This window comes from Sturnus vulgaris, chromosome 8 (assembly GCF_052056855.1).
Source record: "Sturnus vulgaris isolate bStuVul1 chromosome 8, bStuVul1.hap1, whole genome shotgun sequence".
In the NCBI taxonomy this organism is placed as follows: Eukaryota; Metazoa; Chordata; class Aves; order Passeriformes; family Sturnidae; genus Sturnus; species Sturnus vulgaris.
The window spans coordinates 4,646,032-4,663,796 of record NC_142250.1 but is presented as its reverse complement, the minus strand read 5'-3'; the positions used below and the strand labels follow the sequence as shown (position 1 = coordinate 4,663,796).

General features: G+C 44.8%; 1 protein-coding gene across 21 annotated transcripts in view; it reads left to right on the top strand.

Annotated features, from left to right (window-relative positions):
• Positions 1 to 17,765, top strand: part of PCDH15 (protocadherin related 15) — a 643,743-nt gene that overhangs the window by 577,312 nt on the left and 48,666 nt on the right. For all 21 annotated transcript variants that reach the window (XM_088168755.1, XM_088168758.1, XM_088168745.1 and 18 more), the window contains 3 exons: positions 5,191 to 5,300; positions 6,503 to 6,643; positions 15,164 to 15,291. In XM_088168755.1, coding sequence (XP_088024881.1) covers positions 5,191 to 5,300; positions 6,503 to 6,643; positions 15,164 to 15,291 — 379 coding nt within the window. The remainder of the gene's footprint in view (positions 1 to 5,190; positions 5,301 to 6,502; positions 6,644 to 15,163; positions 15,292 to 17,765) is intronic.

Genomic DNA, 17,765 nt, shown 5'->3' with positions numbered 1-17,765 from the left:
AATAAACCCCACTGGCATCCAGCCATGTGTTATCTTTCCAGCCATATTATCCTTGGAATTTATCCCATTAGTCTGACTAATCCAAGTGTGTGACTGCGCCCTACGTTGTGCCGGGTTGGAATTTTCCCCCCTTTTTTTTACTTCTGCAGAATCCTGACAGGAATATTCCTGCCTTCATGGCCTCAGGTTTAATTTGGGAAGATTGGAAGGATAACATGAACACAGAGATCAGGAGAGCAAAACCTGACATTTGAGTTAAAATACAATAGGTTAAGACAGGATCACTGGAGCAATGTCCAGACTCCCTTGTCATTTGTTTTGGAGATAAATACCATAGGAGGGTCAGAGTGCCTCCAGCCAGTTTGGGAATTGAGACAGAAAGGCAGGATATCAAGTCCAGGAAGGAATATGTGACACTCTGAAAATAAACTGCTCCATAAATACATCTAATTAAGACAAAAATATTTTTTTTTTCCAGAAAAAAAGTTGTCATTGCCTGGGACAAGCTGTTCAGGTAGTTACTAGGAAACAAAAACTTGATAAGTTGATGGATTATTGCTCTAAAATGTCTGTCTTTTTTTAAGAAAGTACAGAAAGCAGAAAGCCAAGGTAGTTTTTTATGTGCTGATGAAAGGATTAAAAGAGCTGCCGTGGGAATCATGGAATTCCAGACTGGTTTGGATTGGAGGAGACCTCAAAAACCATCCAGTGCCACCCCTGCCATGGGCAGGGACACCTTCCACTATCCCAGGCTGCTCCAAGCCCTGTCCAACCTGGCCTGCCCACCCTTCCAGGGATCCAGGGGCAGCCACAGCTGCTCTGGCCCTCTCACCATCCTACGAATAAAAATACTCTCAATGTTAATCAAATTGAGGTGAGCAATGTAATTAAACAGCACTAAAACTTAATTTCAGAGGGGTTTTTATGGACCTCCATAAATTTAAATATAAATATATAAAATATTTTGTATCCTGATATTCTATATAAATAGATACAAAATATGAAGTCCACAAAGTAGAGGCAACTGAAGTGGCTCATATGGAGTCCATTCACATCCCACTATTAAGCTTCAGCTCTAAACCAATTTTCCAAATTATTATTGGGTGTGCTGGCTTGAAATTTAATTTTTTATTAAATCTCGCATTCATCCTTTTGGAGATAGACAAGTTTCATGGTGAATTTAAAGCATATTGGCTATCAGGCAAATTGAAAAAGGGTTGAGAGTGATGTGTTTAGCACAGGGAAAAAGAAGAAGCAGAAAAGTAGAGAGGAAAAGTTAAAATTTCTCTTGGACACTTTCAGCGCCCTGCAATGTATTTGAGACGTGCTCAGTCTCCCTTTCCCACTCTGATCAAGACACAGGTAATTAGAATATAGCAAATTCAGAGATATTTTTTTAAAATTTGTATTTATTTTCAGTATTTTTGTGCATAAATAATGTCTTTGTTTTAATCCTTTTCTTCTTTGTGGTTGCTTTGTTTATTTTCTGAGGAACAAACCCATTTTGTGGTTTCATACTCAAAAGAAATCAATGAGGTCTCTCCTGGTTTCCATTCCATCCTGGATGCTCCCAGGATACCATTTATTATAGCTGTGGAAAAGTTAAAGTGAATCCATGGGCCTAAATGCCACATTGCTGTGATGGTCATGAAAGAAAAAATGGAAATGGATGAAACAGTGATCAGGGAATAGATTGAAGTTGTCATGGTCAAAGGGTGGTTGTGTGGAGAAGGGAAGATTAAAACTCTGGATAAGGCTGAGGTGAGGTGGGGATTAAAGTGGGTGTTAATTGTGGTTTATCCCTAAGATTTGTGGGATGCAAGTGGATTATCATTTATTGCAAAGAGACCTCCTTACATCCAGGGATGGGATGGATACGGATCCTGGGCACGTGAGTCTTGGAAGGAATCAGAAATCACAGATTTGAGAAGGTGGTGAGTTCAGAAGTTCAGAAAGGAATAATTTCATTGAAAATATTTCAAATATTTCAAAGCAATTCCAGGGAGGGGAACAGAGCTGGGGAAGGGAACGGAGCCCCAGGAGAGGCTGAGGGAGCTGGGAAAGGGGCTCAGCCTGGAGAAAAGGAGGCTCAGGGGGAACCTTCTGGCTCTGCACAACTCCCTGACAGGAGGGGACAGCCAGGTGGGGTCGGGCTCTGCTGCCAGGGAACAGGGACAGGACAAGGGGAAACGGCCTCAAGCTGTGCCAGGGGAGGCTCAGGTTGGAGAGCAGGAGGAATTTCTCCATGGAAAGGGTGCTCAGGCCTTGGCAGGGCTTGCCCAGGGAGGTTTGGAGTGCCCATCCCTGGAGGTGTTGATAAACTGTGTGGATGTGGCACCTGGGGACATGTTAGTGGTGAGCAGGTTGATGGTTGGAATTGATGATCTTGGAGTTCTTTTCCAACCTTAATAACTCTGGTTCCATGGAGTCAGCAATGGACTGGGAGGTAGAGACACACCACCCCCACCCAGGTGACAGTGACACATCAATCCTACCTGGGGGACAGTGCCAAACCAATCCCTTCACCCTCCCTCCCCCACAGTGGTATTAAGCTCATAGAAATTCCCTTCCCTTCCACTCCCATGGGCGTTTTCTAGTCTTTTTTTTGGGTGGATTGGGCTGGATTCTCCTGCTTTCCTCTTCCCACAAAAATGTCAGCTTTTATAATCCTGTGATGCAAAATTATGGCATAAAAACACCTTCACCTGTGCCCTAAAACACCTTCAAATAATATGTCAGGAAAATAAAGCACCATTTTCTGTCTAACCATTCAAACATTGGAAAATAAAGAATTTATTCCCTTAGAAAGGTTATTAGAGCTGGAAGCACAGGATGAAGAGTAAGATATAGGAAGTTGGATGCTCATCTTTTGCTGCTTTGCTTCTCTGCAATCCAGAGGAATGCTCCTGTTGTTCCCAATCCCTGGAATTAAAGGAAGGGAACAAAATCAGTTCAATTACCATGGGGGGGTGAGGAGGGGGAGAGAAAAGGGGAACATATGCTGTTCTGTCCTTTCCCTCCAGAGCAAATACAAAACTTCTCAATAATTATTATTGATTTGCCAGTCCATTGGATACATCACTGGCAGAGGGAGCTATAAGGTTATTCCCACTGCAGAAATATCCTGGAATTATGCTGAGAATGAAATGTAGGGCTTTTTTTCCACTCCCACCCCTTTAGAAGACAAAGAAAACAACATCATCTATAATGCAGCATAAAAAGGGCATTTTCCTCTCTGACCTCATCAAAAGAACTCCAGCTTTAAATGCTTCCAGCTTTGGCAGCTTTTTCCCCCTGTCTTTCCCTGCCTTTTGGCAGCTTTTTAATCCCTAAGATTAGCATTTGCTTTGGTAAAATGCACACTAAAAAGCTTTTCATAGCAATGGGTTTAGAGCTTAATAAATTAAGGAGCAACAAGGTATTTTATTCCAACCACTGACACAGAACTGTGGGAGCAGAGGGATCTGCTCTGTGCATGTGTTTGAGTAAAAAAGAGGAGATCACTGTTACATTGAATGATCCAAAACTTAATTCCATATATTCATTATCTCTAAATTTTTCTAGGAAGTTTGAAGCAATATTGATTCCAAAGGAAATGTTTATAAGGTAGAGCTCAGGGGAAGATTGGCCACTCCTTGATGGGAAAATTTGGGTTCAGCAGTTGGGATTGTATCCTGGGGTTCCAACTTTCATATAATCATGGAATATCCTGAGTTGTAAGGGACACACAAGGATCATTGATCCCAGCTCCTGGCCCTGCACAAACACCCCAACAATCCCACCCTGTCCCTGAGAGCGTTTTCTCAGTGTTCCTGCAGCTCTGACCATCTCAGGGCCCTGCCCATTCCCTGCCTTTAGAATGGGAAAATGTGGTGTGGAGGGTTTGAAAACCACAATGATGAAAGGGGGAAAGTGATAAAATAGTCATGGAATCACAGAATTATTTAGGCCTGAGATTGTCAAATCAAACTGTTCCCCCAGCACTGCCAGGGATACCACTAGACCATGTCTCCAAGTGCGATTTGGTCTTCCAAATACCTCCATTATATTCCCTGGAAAGAAGCAGCAGTAGATTCTGTCCAGAATTTTGAAGATCAGTGCACAACTGATCTTCAAACTCAGGAGCCTCTCTGAGCAAATCCTCATCTGGTGTTTATTTTGTTATCTATCAAACCAGTGTAATTTTTTAAAATTGAAAATATCTGCACAATACATTTTAAAAAACCCCATCTACATACATGGATGAGTGTCAAAAATTCCTTTTAAAATTATTTTGAAGAGTTTGAAGCGTGAATTCAACCATTGCTTGCCATAAGGAAGATCTGAGGAGGAGGATTTGAGATGAGCTCAAGCTTCTCACTTCTCCTTGTTGAAATTGTTTGGATTGCTGGTTTAAGGACATCAGCAGAGAGTGATGGAATAGTTTAGGTTCAAATGGCCTTAAAGCCCATCCAGTGTCACCCCATCCCATAGGCAGGGAGACTTTCCACTATCCCAGGCTGCTCCAAGCTCCATCCAGCCTGGCCTTGGACACTTCCAGGGATCCAGGGGCAGCCACAGCTTCTCTGGGCACCCTGTACCAGGGCCTGCCCACCCTCACAGTGATTGGGTAGCCTTGGGTTGCAGTTCACTTCCTGAAAAGCATCTTGTGTTTTAGTACCAAAATGTGTTGGCAGGAAAATTTTTGGATCTTTGTGAAGAGTGGAAATTCCTGTGAACGTAGCCCCAAAGTGATTCCTGTTGAAGGCATAGAATTTTACCCATGAATGAAGTTTCCTGCATGGTTTTCTGACAGATTACTGAGTTTTCTTAGTAGACTTGAATATATTCAAGATCTGTTATAAAAGAGATATATTACAGATCTATATAAAATATATATAGAAAAGATCTATTTTCTCTTTTACTTCCAATTTATCAGGCTGTGGTGGTTCTTGTTTCTCCTCATTATTCTCCACTGTCCCACTTCTCAGATCCAAGAATCATTAGATCTTTACATTGCCCCCTCTTGTCTACTGGACTTCTCAGTGGGTTTTGCATTTTCAAAGGTTAAACATTTTCCTTTTTAATATGATTTTCCCTAATAAGAGATCCTTTGGCAGCCTAATAGATGGAGGAAATACTAACCTGAGGAATAAGTTCCAATAATCTGCTGTTCAGGAATGTGACACATGCTTCTGTTCCACTCTGCAGACCCCCCCCAGTGAGTGAAAGTGCCCCGAAGGGAACCGTGGTCGCCGTGGTCACCGCAGCCGCCTTGAACCAGACAGTTGTGTACTCCATTGTGTCAGGGAATGAAGAGGGTAAGTGCAATAATAATAATAAATATTAATATTTCAGTCTTGTGGTTATGGGGAACCTGGAGAGATATGCAAGAAAGTGTGGAAAAGTAAAGCTGCTGAGGTGAATCACAGAGTCATTAAGGTTGGAAAACAACTCTCAGATCGTTGAGGTGAAATCCCTTCCCATCTGGACAAGTAGGAGAGAATTTCAGGGTTGGAAGGCACCTACAAGAAACATGGAGAGGGACTTTTTATAACGGACAGGATAAGGGGGAATGGCTTCAAGGTGGAACAGAGACATTTAGATTGGATATTAGGAAGGAATTGTTCCCTGGAAGGGTGGGCAGGCCCTGGCACAGGGTGCCCAGAGAAGCTGTGGCTGCCCCTGGATCCCTGGAAGTGTCCAAGGCCAGGCTGGACAGGGCTTGGAGAACCTGGGATGGTGGAAGGTGTCTCTGCCCATGGCAGGTGGTGGCACTGGATGGGCTTTAAAGTCCCTTCCCACCCAAACCATTCTATGTTTCTCTGACTACCATTATCAAGCCTTTGGAGATAAGCTAAAGATCAGATTAATTAGCATGAAAATAATTCTCACTGATGTGAAAATTGCCACATAATGTGAGTCCATGGCACATCAAAATAAAAACATAAATAGCTTTGATGGAGTTGTACTTGCTTAAAAATCTGGTTTAAGAGATTATAGACTCAGCCATGCTGTAACAAATATTGGATTAGAGCCTGGTATCCAAATAAAACGTCCTGCTGGGATACTCTCTGTTATCCACCTGGACATCTTGACAAAATAACACAAAATTACTGAGTGGGATGTAAAGAATTCCCCATCCTCCTTGCTGTGAGAGTGGGCTCTTTGTCTTGTCCTATCCTTCCATTTGCAGTCAAATCCTGTGCAGGGAGTTGCACTCCCTGATCCTTTGGGTCCTTTCCAGCTCAGGATATTCTATATTCATGGAACATGATTCTGTGATGCTAGGTTGGTTATCCCAGTAGCAGAGCAGATCCAGCCATTCTGCTCCTTAAAAATATCTTCAAAGATGAGCTACATGGGGTTTTCCAAGCCTGAGGGAGGGAGAGAAGGAGGCAGGGAGGGGATTACTTGTTTGACAGTGTCAGAGAATTGTGTCATCACCAAAATAAAACCCTTGGACATTGAAAATACCTGTTTACGTATCTCATAAAATTTCTGTGTTTTTGCTGGCTTCCAGATGTGTTTGCCATTAACAACAGAACAGGAGTGATCTCTGTGAAAAAGCCTCTGGACTATGAAAGTGTTCAAAGTTACGAGCTCCGAGTGCAGGCAGACTCCCTGCAGGTGGTGAGATCCAACCTGCGAGTCCCCTCCAAAAGTAAGTGTCAAAAATCCTTCCTTTTTCATCTTTTTTACACAGATATTGCTGGTTTTTGCTGAGAATGCTGAAACTGCTCTCCAGTGACATTGCTGGCCTCTAGGGGGGGTGATGGTGATAATGGGAGCACATGGTGCTTTTTTGGATCTCTCAGCCTAACTTGCCCAGAGAAGCTGTGGCTGCCCCTGGATCCCTGCAATTGTCCAAGGCCAGGTTGGAAGGGGCTTGGAGCAACCTGGGATAGTGGAAGGTGTCCCTGCCCATAGCAGAGGGTGGCACTGGATGGCCTTTGAGCTCTCTTGCAACCCGACCACTCTGGGACTCTGGGATTCTATGTTAGTTGAAGGTGCTCAAATATTTGGGAACATGCCAGAAATCTTGGGAATGGCCTGAGATGCTTTACAGGGCCGTGGCAGTTCCAATACCTTCACCAGGGTTTCTTTCCAACGTTACCCACAGAACCAGCAGGACATGCTGGGATTTTGAGCCTGCATTATCATGGATATTTTTTCTTCCTTGAGTAAGAATGGAATGTGTGGGGTGTGACAAGTCAGGGTTAATCAGTGGTCAGGAGCTTGGCTTTGTTAAGAGCAGGGTGAGACCCTGTGCTGGTTTAGCCACCATCAAGGATGTGCCAGGGACAGAAAGGCAGAGCTGCCTGCTTCTCCCTGTACTTGTGAGAAATCCAGATAAGGTTGTATCCATTAAAATACAGCCAAGCAATACTAGGGAGCAGATCAGGTTTCCATGCAGCATACAGCCTTCTCTAAACCTTGGCTGAAGACATGAGGCAGTCAGCAGGTCCTTCCTTTCATTCCCTTTTCTGACTCACACTCTGCACTAGAGCAGCTCTCCCAGCTGAGCAGTGCTGGCTGAATTACTTTATTCAGGAATGCTTGATAGTGACTGGAGTTGGACTTCAGGCCAGCTTAAAGGAACACAAGCAGTGTGCCTTTAGTTCTTCAGTAGTGTACAACATATATAGTATTTAGAATGTGCACTGTGCTGGGTGATGACTAAATCATTTGATAAATGTATATATTTAAAATACTTTAGAAGTGTCTGGCCAGCTGAATCACTTATGACTTTGTAATGGAGATCCCTTGACTTCTGGGTTTGATTCCTGCATTTATACAATGAATTCTTTTCCATTTTCTTGGCACTTTGTTTATTTTTGAGGAATTTTAATCAGGTTAAACACTACTTCTGAATTTCAGGGCACTGAATTGATGAGCTGCAGTAAGAGGAGATGGGGTACAATCAACACATCACTGTAGGCTTTGCTGAGGTTGAACTGATGAACCACTTTGGAACCGGGTGACTAGGAATGCACAGCCCCACAATTATGCAACATCGAATTAATACAAAGCTGTGACACCCAGTGGCAGTGACCTGCTGCTAGCTCTGGTCTTAGATAGCCCTGAATCGGTGGAATGTGTTCTGGAATTTGTCGGTACCTACTCTGGAGCTACAGGGATTTATGGGCCCCTCACATTGAGTGTGTCCAGGGAAGGGAACAGAGCTGGGGAAGGGGCTGGAGCCCCAGGAGAGGCTGAAGGAGCTGGGAAAGGGGCTCAGCCTGGAGAAAAGGAGGCTCAGGAGGAACCTTCTGGCTCTGCACAACTCCCTGACAGGAGGGGACAGCCAGGGGAGGTCGGGCTCTGCTGCCAGGGAACAGGGACAGGACAAGGGGAAACGGCCTCAGGCTGTGCCAGGGGAGGCTCAGGTTGGAGAGCAGGAGGAATTTCTGCATGGAAAGGGTGCTCAGGCCTTGTGAGGGTCTGCCCAGGGAGGTTTGGAGTGCCCATCCCTGGAGGTGTCCAAGGAAGGGCTGGAGGTGGCACTCAGTGCTCTGGGCTGGGGACAAGGTGGGCATTGGGCACAGCTTGGGCTCCATGGGCTGGGAGGGCTTTTCCAGCCTCAGTGACCCTGGAATCCTGTGAATAACACAGGCCTGACAAACTGCTCAGCCACAACACAGGGCTGAATGTCACAAAGCTCAGAAGCTGAGTACCAAATTGTTTTCAGTGATGGTATTATAGGAAATAATTATAGAGAAGTAAGAGCTGGAGTTTTCATCTGTGCAGGGGAAAAGTGAAAGTGCATTAAGTGTAACTGAGCTTGTCATTCAGTGATGGTGCCAGGTGATAGCGTTGCAATAATTGAATAAATATATGAGGAGAGAAAGTAAATTGAGATGTCCTTTGGAGTATGAGAACATCAAATTGGTGACTTAAACTGGGGGTTTCATAGATGATGCTAAATCATGCAAAGTCACATTCTTGCTTTCAACAGAGTCAAACTCATTAAAGGAGTTACTTTAACTGAAACTTTGTGATATTAAATTGCTGTGTGGTTTTACTTCATTTGAATGGGTTTGGTGATAAGGATGAGTTAAAAAGCTTGGAGTTCTCCTTGAGGATTCTGATGATGCTGAGCCCTGAAGGACCTTCAATATTAATGGAGTTTGGACAATGCTCTCAGGTACAGGGTGGGATTCTTGGGGCTGTCCTGTGAAGGTCCAGGAGTTGGACTTGATGCTCCTTGAGGTAAGGAGATAAGGGATAGGAGGAAGCAGAAGGATTTGTGTGGGAGCAGAGGGAATAGCAAAGAGAAGTGCTGCCTAAACACAGGGACAAAGAGCATTGGGGCAGAATGGACAAGGAGGGACAAAGAGAGGCTTTTACCTCCAAATTCAACCTGGTCCCACTTGTAGAACCAAAGTATTGGTGGGCATGTCCAGAGAAGCTGTGGCTACCCCTGGATCTCTGGAAGTGTCCAAGGCCAGGTTGGACACTGGGGCTTGGAGCAGCCTGGGATAGTGGAAGTTGTCCCTGCCCATGGCAGGGGTGGGACTGGGTGGGCTTTAATGTCCCTTCCCATCAAACCATCCTGGGATTCTGTGATTTCACATTCCTAGAGATGCAAAGATAATGACAGAACCCCGTGGTGTGTTTCCTGTGTTTAAGAGGAATTGACTGGGTGACAAGGTGGAGATTGGTAACAGGTCATACTCCATGTTCTTGGAGGTCTTTTCCAACCTGGATGATTCTATGACATGACCTTGTTAGACATGGTTTTTATCTTGCTGTCAGAAGATTTGAAAACAAAATCACCCTTCCATTGATTATTTTCTTGTTTTATCCAGTCAGGCAGAACTATTTATCACCTTTGGCACTCCCAGAGCTGGTACAAATGCACTGTCCTGGCTCTGCTGTATTCTCAGATGTGAGCAGGGCTTTGCTCTGGGGGTTGGGGGTAAAGCAGCAGTCCTGCCTTCTTCAGTTTTTGGTTTTCTAAATGCAAAAAATCCTTTGGGAATAAAGTGGAAATGGGAGTTTTACAACTAAAATTCTGCAGCTGTTCCATAGTAATTGGGAATGATGATTCTAGCACGTTAAATATGAGCATGAATTCTGTGTCCCTGTTGTATTGATGTAGCAGTAAAGCAGCCTTATGTTTTTAGTTGCAAAAGTTGGTGCTGGTGGTGCTTTACAAGTTGGCTGCTCTGGCAGTTCCCAAATCCAGAAGTTGTGACAGATGGACTCAATGCAAGCAGACCCTGATCCCACTGCCTCACAGCTCTGGGAGAGCTTGGGGCAAACTTCCAATTTCTTTGGGCAGCAAAGCAGTGCATTTTAGAGAGGCTGAATAAAACCTGAGCTCCCACTCAGGTCATTAATTGTTAGAAAAAGAGGTTTTATATAAATTTAAATCAGACCTTGGGTTCGTGCTGCTCCAAACACGTTGCTGTTTGCTTCTTTTTGTACTCTTGAGCAATGACAGCACATGATAATCTTCTTCTGGCTTTATGGGCTCATTTAGATCTAAATGCCACTGAAAAATATTCAGTGCTGATTCCTACTTGGTTCTGCCAAATCCAGGAATGTGAGATGGAGCCCAGCTGCAGTTCAGCACAGCTCACCTGCCAAAGCACCAAGCCTGCTCCACGCACTTGTAAGGCAGTAGTAAAGCAAAGTGCTCCTAAACTCTGGCAAATTACAATTCTCCCTTCCAGTTGGATTCAGATGAACTTTGGAAAGGTTCTTTGAAATCTGCTGTTGCCTCCTGCAGAATTGCTTTTGGAGATGCAGGGATTTATGTTAGAGTTATCCATGCCTGAAGAGCAGCTGTATCCGTGGCTGGGTTGGAATGTTGCAGAAGGCAAGTACAGTGCTGCTGGTGAAAGCACTGAGTAAAACTCACCTGGGAACACTCAAAGCATCTCATGTCCCAGTGTCCAAAAATCATTGCTTTAGTTCAGCTTTGTTTCTGCAGCCTGGCAAGGAACTAGAGGCTCACACAGATCTGGCACATTTTTAGATGGGGAGACTGGAAAACAGCTTTCAACAAGGATGTTTGGGAAAAACTTCTGGAAATGAAATGCTAGTACACACCAGCGAGCCAGGAGTTTTTGTTGGGCTTGTTTTCTGTTTTACTTATTCATGGTCTACTCATTTTAGGTGTTTCAGAGGTTCTTCATCTTTAAAGATGCTTTAGAGCAGCTTTCAGGGTATCTTCACTCCCCTTAAGCAAACTACAGAAGCTGAAAGATCCAAAAGTCTTGGCAGTGATTATTTAGCTGGTTCCTATAAACTGAGGATGACTTAGAAGCAGCTGCAGTGTAACGTTGACTGCCGCTGTGCCCGAGACAGAGACACAGCACTCTATGATCCGTGTGACAAAAAGCCTCTTTATTGTTCCCTCTTCACCTTAAATACCTTTCTTAATGTTCCCGGGTAAGCACCTGTGATTGGGTCCAAGTTCAGGCTGCTCAGCTCTCTGACTAATAGCTTCTGCAGCTTGGGCTGGGACTCCTTGGGTCAAATCCCTGTCTGTTTCCAGTTCTGTCCTGTCTCTGTTCCCTGGAGGCCTGTCTACCAGACCAGGCTGCTTCTCCCATATGTGGCCAAATTAATTGCCCAGTATAAGCCAGTTTACACTGTGACACTGCAGTTCTGTATTTTCTGTGCACTGCAGCTCATCTCCAGGGTGCTGAAGAAGAGAAGGAAAAAGAAACCTTTCAGGAGACTGAGGTACCACTGAAATAAATTTTCTTGACTCTTTTTTGGCCACCTTGGCAGCCTGTGCTGCCTTCTCCAGGGAAAGACACCTTTTGTTCTTTCGCCTGGCCAGCTCTTTAAGCAAGGCAGTTGTAAGTAATAAGATTTTATGTTTGGATTCTGGGTGGTCTCACAAGAATTACCACCAAGGAGTAAATCCTACTTCCAATTCCTGGAATCCATGAATTAAAACGGTATCTGGAGCTGGATTCCAGACTTAGGACACCAAAGATAGGAGGTTTTACATACTTAGGGGTATAAGTTTCCCCTCTGGAAGATGAGTGTGAATACTAACAACCTGTGATGATCACTGTTCTCAAAACGAGGATTCGAGCCACACCCAGTGTTTAGAAAAGCAGTTAAAAATTTGGAATATGAAGGAAAAAGGAGTCTAATGACAGAGTCCAAACCAGACTCTCTAAGAGTGTGCTTCCTTGGTGGCCTTTTGCGTCAGAGTGGGGGCTGGAGTGCAGGATTTAGGAGCACCAGAGCCCCTGTGCAGGGAATATTCCTGAATCAAGGAGAGGGAGTGGGAAAAATACCCATGGGAAAGGGTCTGGCATGTCCTTCCCACATGACACAGCTGTTGCTGAGGGATTTTGGTAAGAATTCCAGTGTGAGGCAAATTCAATAGCTGGTGGAGAGCCCTTTCCTGCAGCCAGCTGTGGAATTGGATCCCAAGGTGAGATAGGGAGGAGCTCGCAGATGCCACATTCCACTCCATCTGCTAGAATGAAGGATTGTGTCCAGAAAATTAGGCAGGAATCTGAAACACAGGTAGATATTCAATGGTCCTAATGTTGGCCTGTGGATATGTAAGGTATTTTATTTGCTTTGTGCTTAATGTAATAACTTCCATTTCTCCATTCTCAAAGCATTCACCCGTTGCTAAACAAATCACCATTTTGGCAGCTCAGAGAACTGCCAGCAAATTAAACAAATGGTGAGTTGAGCAAATTGCAAGTCAAACTTTGCACAAGGCTGATCCACCTCACCCAAACTGGCCTTACATGACAAAAGTGAGCATTATGCAAATGATGTTTAATTTGAATTAGAGAAAACTAGTGCAACTGAGCCAACACCTGATCCCACCTACATGGATAAAATCAAGATCTTCCCTCTAGGACCAAACTGGTGGCTGCCAGTGATAAGGCGGGTTAGAGGCTCAGGAGGGCAAGGTCACATCCACATATAATCCTGCTTTTAATGCCACCTTCCTCCCGAAAAGGTGGAGCTGCAGTGGGAAAGTCTGCCTGGGAATCTCATTCTGCTACTATAGTTTGGTATTGCAGCCAGAGACATTAAGGACTGGTTTAAGAAAAGGGATTTGACAATTAATGTTAATTTCCTTTCTTTTCTTTCCGATCTTTTTTCTGCCTTTTCTCCACACTGGAGAACGTCCACAGGATGGCTCAGGCTGAAGGGAGCTCAGAGGGCACCTGGAGCCACCTCCCTGCTCCAGCAGGGCCATCCCAGAGCACAGGGCACAGCATTGTGTGCACACAGCTCTGGAACAGCCCCAGGGAGGAGAGCCCAGAGGCTCTGTGGGCAATGTGTTCAGGGCTGGGCAGTGGCCAGGGAAGAAGTTGTGCCTCCTGTGCAGGGGGAATTGCTGGGCTCAGTCCCTGCCCGTGGCTCTGGTGCCATTGCTGGGCCCCCGGAGCAGAGCCTGGGCCCTGCTCGGAGCCCTCCCTGCACACAGGGACACCCAGGGCTGAGGGCCCCTCTCAGCTGGGGCTCCTCTCCAGCCTGAACAGCCCCAGCTCCCTCAGCCTTTCCTGGGCACCGAGATGCTCCAGGCCCTTCCTCAGCGCCGCAGCCTCCGCTGGCCCCGCTCCAGGAGCTCCCTGGCCCTGCTGTGCTGGGGATCCAGAGCTGGACACAGCACTCCAGAGGTGCCTGCAGGGCTGGCCACAGGGGCAGGATCCCTCCCTGACCTGCTGCCAATGCTCTTCCTGCTGCCCCCAGGATCCCATTGGCCTCCTTGGCCCCAGGACACTCTGCTGGCTCAGGGACGGCATTTTCAATATTTGGGGTCTTTTTTCAGATTTCAGTTCCATTTATGAAACCATCATTTGTTTCTCTTCAGCTGGACCATCAGATAGGCAGAATATGACTTTGGCCATGTCAGAAATAGTCTGTGGTTTAATGTTTCCCCCCCCCCCCTAAATATACAGCTCCTATGCCTTTTCTAAAGAGCCTGCATTGTACCAGTAACTCAGACCAGTGGCACCTGTGCAACACTGAAATTATCCTGGCACTGAAAGGAGCTGGGAAGACCAGCTCAGAAAGGAGGCGATTTATCACTTGCAAATGTGGTTTTAATGAACTGGATATCATCATTTCCAGCAATCTTTCTGGATGATACGATTCTGAAAGAGCGAAGCAGATGTTGGTGGAGATTACTGCACAGTAGAATCTGTTTGGCACCAGGTCCATGATTTTTGCTGGATGTTTTTCCATGGAGATGTTTATTGCTCAATGGGCTGGAGCAGAAACTCTTTAATAAAACCAAATTAACACTGGGGTTTTGTGTTGAACCTCTAGTGTTTTGTGTTGAACTTCTCAGGTGAGACAATGCTGGTGGAGTTCCCCTGGGCCAGGCCAGCTTTGGGAGGAGGACAGGCTTAGGGATGCTTTCAATTAACACAGCAAATTAATTAAGTGGTGAGGCTGCTGAGCCAGGACTCTGTGTGACCATTTATGAGTTTACAGACACCAGGACTGAATCAGCCGTTAAATATTTGCACGCAGTAGGAATAATTAAAATAGATAAAGCAAGGTGTAGAGCTGCTGTTAATGAGCTCGTTGTGACAACTGTGGCTATTTAACGGGACCAAAAGCTGCAGAATTAAGGTGTGATATGGATCCCTATTACTTGTCTAGGAAAGGGAACGGAGCTGGAGCCCCAGGAGAGGCTGAGGGAGCTGGGAAAGGGGCTCAGCCTGGAGAAAAGGAGGCTCAGGGGGAACCTTCTGGCTCTGCACAACTCCCTGACAGGAGGGGACAGCCAGGGGGGGTCGGGCTCTGCTGCCAGGGAACAGGGACAGGACAAGGGGAAACGGCCTCAAGCTGTGCCAGGGGAGGCTCAGGTTGGAGAGCAGGAGGAATTTCTGCATGGAAAGGGTGCTCAGGCCTTGGCAGGGGCTGCCCAGGGAGGTTTGGAGTGCCCATCCCTGGAAGTGTCCAAGGAAGGGCTGGAGGTGGCACTCAGTGCTCTGGGCTGGGGACGAGGTGGGCATGGGGCACAGCTTGGACTTGGTGATCCTGGATGGCTTTTCCAGCCTCAGGGATCCTGGGATTATCCATTTTTAGCATTCTATGATGTCTAAGGGATTTATTTTTAGTTTATTATCCCTACACTCATTTTACATGACCTCCCTGAGCTGTAAATGCATGAATGTCAAGAGATGTTACAAATTAATACAGAATATTCTATTTTCTTTACCTCTTTTAGGTAATACAGCCAAGGTCTTTATTGAGGTGAAGGATGAAAATGACCACGCACCTGTGTTTACCAAAAAAATGTACATTGGAGGGGTGTCTGAAGATGCCAGAATGTTTTCTTCTGTGCTTAAAGTGAAGGTAAGGCTGAAGTTTTTGTAATAACCTTTACTTACTGAGGGAAAATTTGTACTCACTGATTTGATTTTTTACAGGAGATTTTGAAATTTGCATTTTCTAAAGCTGCTTGATGGTTGATGTTTACATAAGGATGACTTCGAGTTAAAACCCAGGTTTTGTTTGTACTCAATTTTAGGTGCTTGTGTCTCATGCCAGTTTGTAGCTCTCATTTTAGATCTATTAATATTTCAACATTTGGTCTATGTTCAATGCCAGTTTTCACCTGAAGTTTTTTTTTTCCATTTTGGCAGCACCTTGTTTAGATTTTACAGGGGAAATCCAGAAATTTCAGGTCTGTACTGGGAGGAAAGTGGGCATAAAATTAACCATCCATAAGGTTTTGGTTTTTTGTTTTGTTTTTTTATTTTTTTTAAGAGAGAGAAAATTAATGGAAATACAATATACAGACTACAGTTAGCATCAAATATTAATAACCAAGAGTAAAAGCTCTTTGTTTTCAATAAAACAAATAAATGATGTGTTTAGAGCACCAGGAATGATAAAATGGTCAGAGCTTAATAAAGGTGTCCCTAGCTGTTTTTTTTTGTTGGCTTCATGAGAGTCCTTCCCAAAATAAGCCCAGAAATGGCAGAGAAGTGGGGAATTGGGAAGCTTCTACTTCATCAATATTTGGAGTCCCAAGAATGGTGCTGAATCCAAGAATCATGTCAAATCCATGAACTTTAGAACTGATGAAGAATCACAGCATTGTTAAGGCTGAAAAAGACTTTTAGGGTTATCAAGTCCAACCATCCACCAGCACCACCATGGTCACCACCAATAATGTCTCCAAGCACCACTTCCACACATTTTGGGACACTACCAGGGATGGTGATGCCACCACTGACCTGGTCAATGCTTAACCACCCTTTCTATGAAGCAATTCTTCCAATTATTCAATCCAAACCTTGTCTGGAATGACTCAAGGTTGTTTCCTCTCCTCCTGTCCCTTGATTCCCCACCTGGCTCCATTCTCCTTCCAGGGAATTGTAGAGAGCAGATAACAGGGCAAAGGTACTGGAGTAGATAAAACATTCTGGAAGACAAAGTAATTTAGGGAAATGCACGTTTTTTTACATCTGAAAGCAAATGAAACATGAGGCACAAATGTCAAATCACATTTGGAATAATCCGATGAAATGTGAACAAGGCTGTGAAATCCTTCCTGATTTTCCAAGAGGATTTCTTAGGCACAGGTATATTTGTGTGTCAGTCAGGGGGATAAGAAATGGGTGGAGAAAAGCTAAGGGAAACTTGGGAGTGATGAGGGGAATCTGCTTTTGCTCTTTAGAATCATTTGACTCAAAACATGTCATCAGTCCCAAAGGAGGACCTAAAGAAATGTCAATTTTGTGTCTTTAAGCTTTTTCTGTTTCAATCCTCCCTGTTTTCGTTGGCACAAAATGGAACAAGGCCTAAGCCAGGAGTTGGTATTAGTGGATGGCATTAAACATAATTGTGTGTTTAGTGAAAGTAAAATTAGAAATAATTAAGAAGTGCTCTTGTTGCAGAGGATCAGGCTGGAATTTATTGTTGTAGCACCAAGCATTTGCAGCAGTCACTGCTCGTTACCTTTTTTCTTGGCCTTTAGAAAGCAAAAGTAATTGCTCTGTTAGTTAAACACAATCCACATTCCAGCCTGGTTTAAGAATAATTAATCAAGTGAATGCCTGTTTTTGAGGAGTAGAATGAAATGAGCAGCTTTCCAAGTTGCAATTTAGGAGAACATTAATAAAGTACACGCCAAGCTTGCACTGTAGAAATTATTCAGGTTTGGATTCCAGGGGGAAATTCAGGTTCTTAGGAGGAGTTTTTAATGCATTTGTTTTCATCTTCTGCATTCATTAACAGTTGCTCACTTTCTTTCACATCATCTGAGTGATTTTGAGAAGAAAGTAATTTTCTTAGTATCTTCTCATTATTGCTGTCACTAACAACAGCCTTGGTGAGGCTCAAACATGAGATATTGGAATCAGAGAATCCCAGGATGGTTTGGGTGGGAGGGGACATTAAAACTCACCCAGTGCCACCCCCTGCCATGGGCAGGGACACCTTCCACTACCCCAGGCTGCTCCAAGCCCCAAAGTCCAACCTGGCCTTGGACACTTCCAGGGATCCAGGGGCAGCCACAGCTTCTCTGGGCACCCTGTGCCAGGGCCTGCCCACCCTCCCAGGGAACGATTCCTTCCCAATATCCCATCAATCCCTGCCCTCTGGCAGTGGGAAGCCATTCCCTGTGTCCCTTCATCCCTCTCCAGCTCTCTGGGAGCCCCTTTAGGCACTGGAAGACACTCTGAAGTCTTCCCAGGGCTTCTCTTGTCCAGGCTGGCCAATCTCAATTCTCCCAGCATTTCAAATTATTCAATGCAGAACTGCAACTTTCAAAAATGACTCAAAAATCCCACAATTAGTTCATTTTTTAACAGGGCATAATA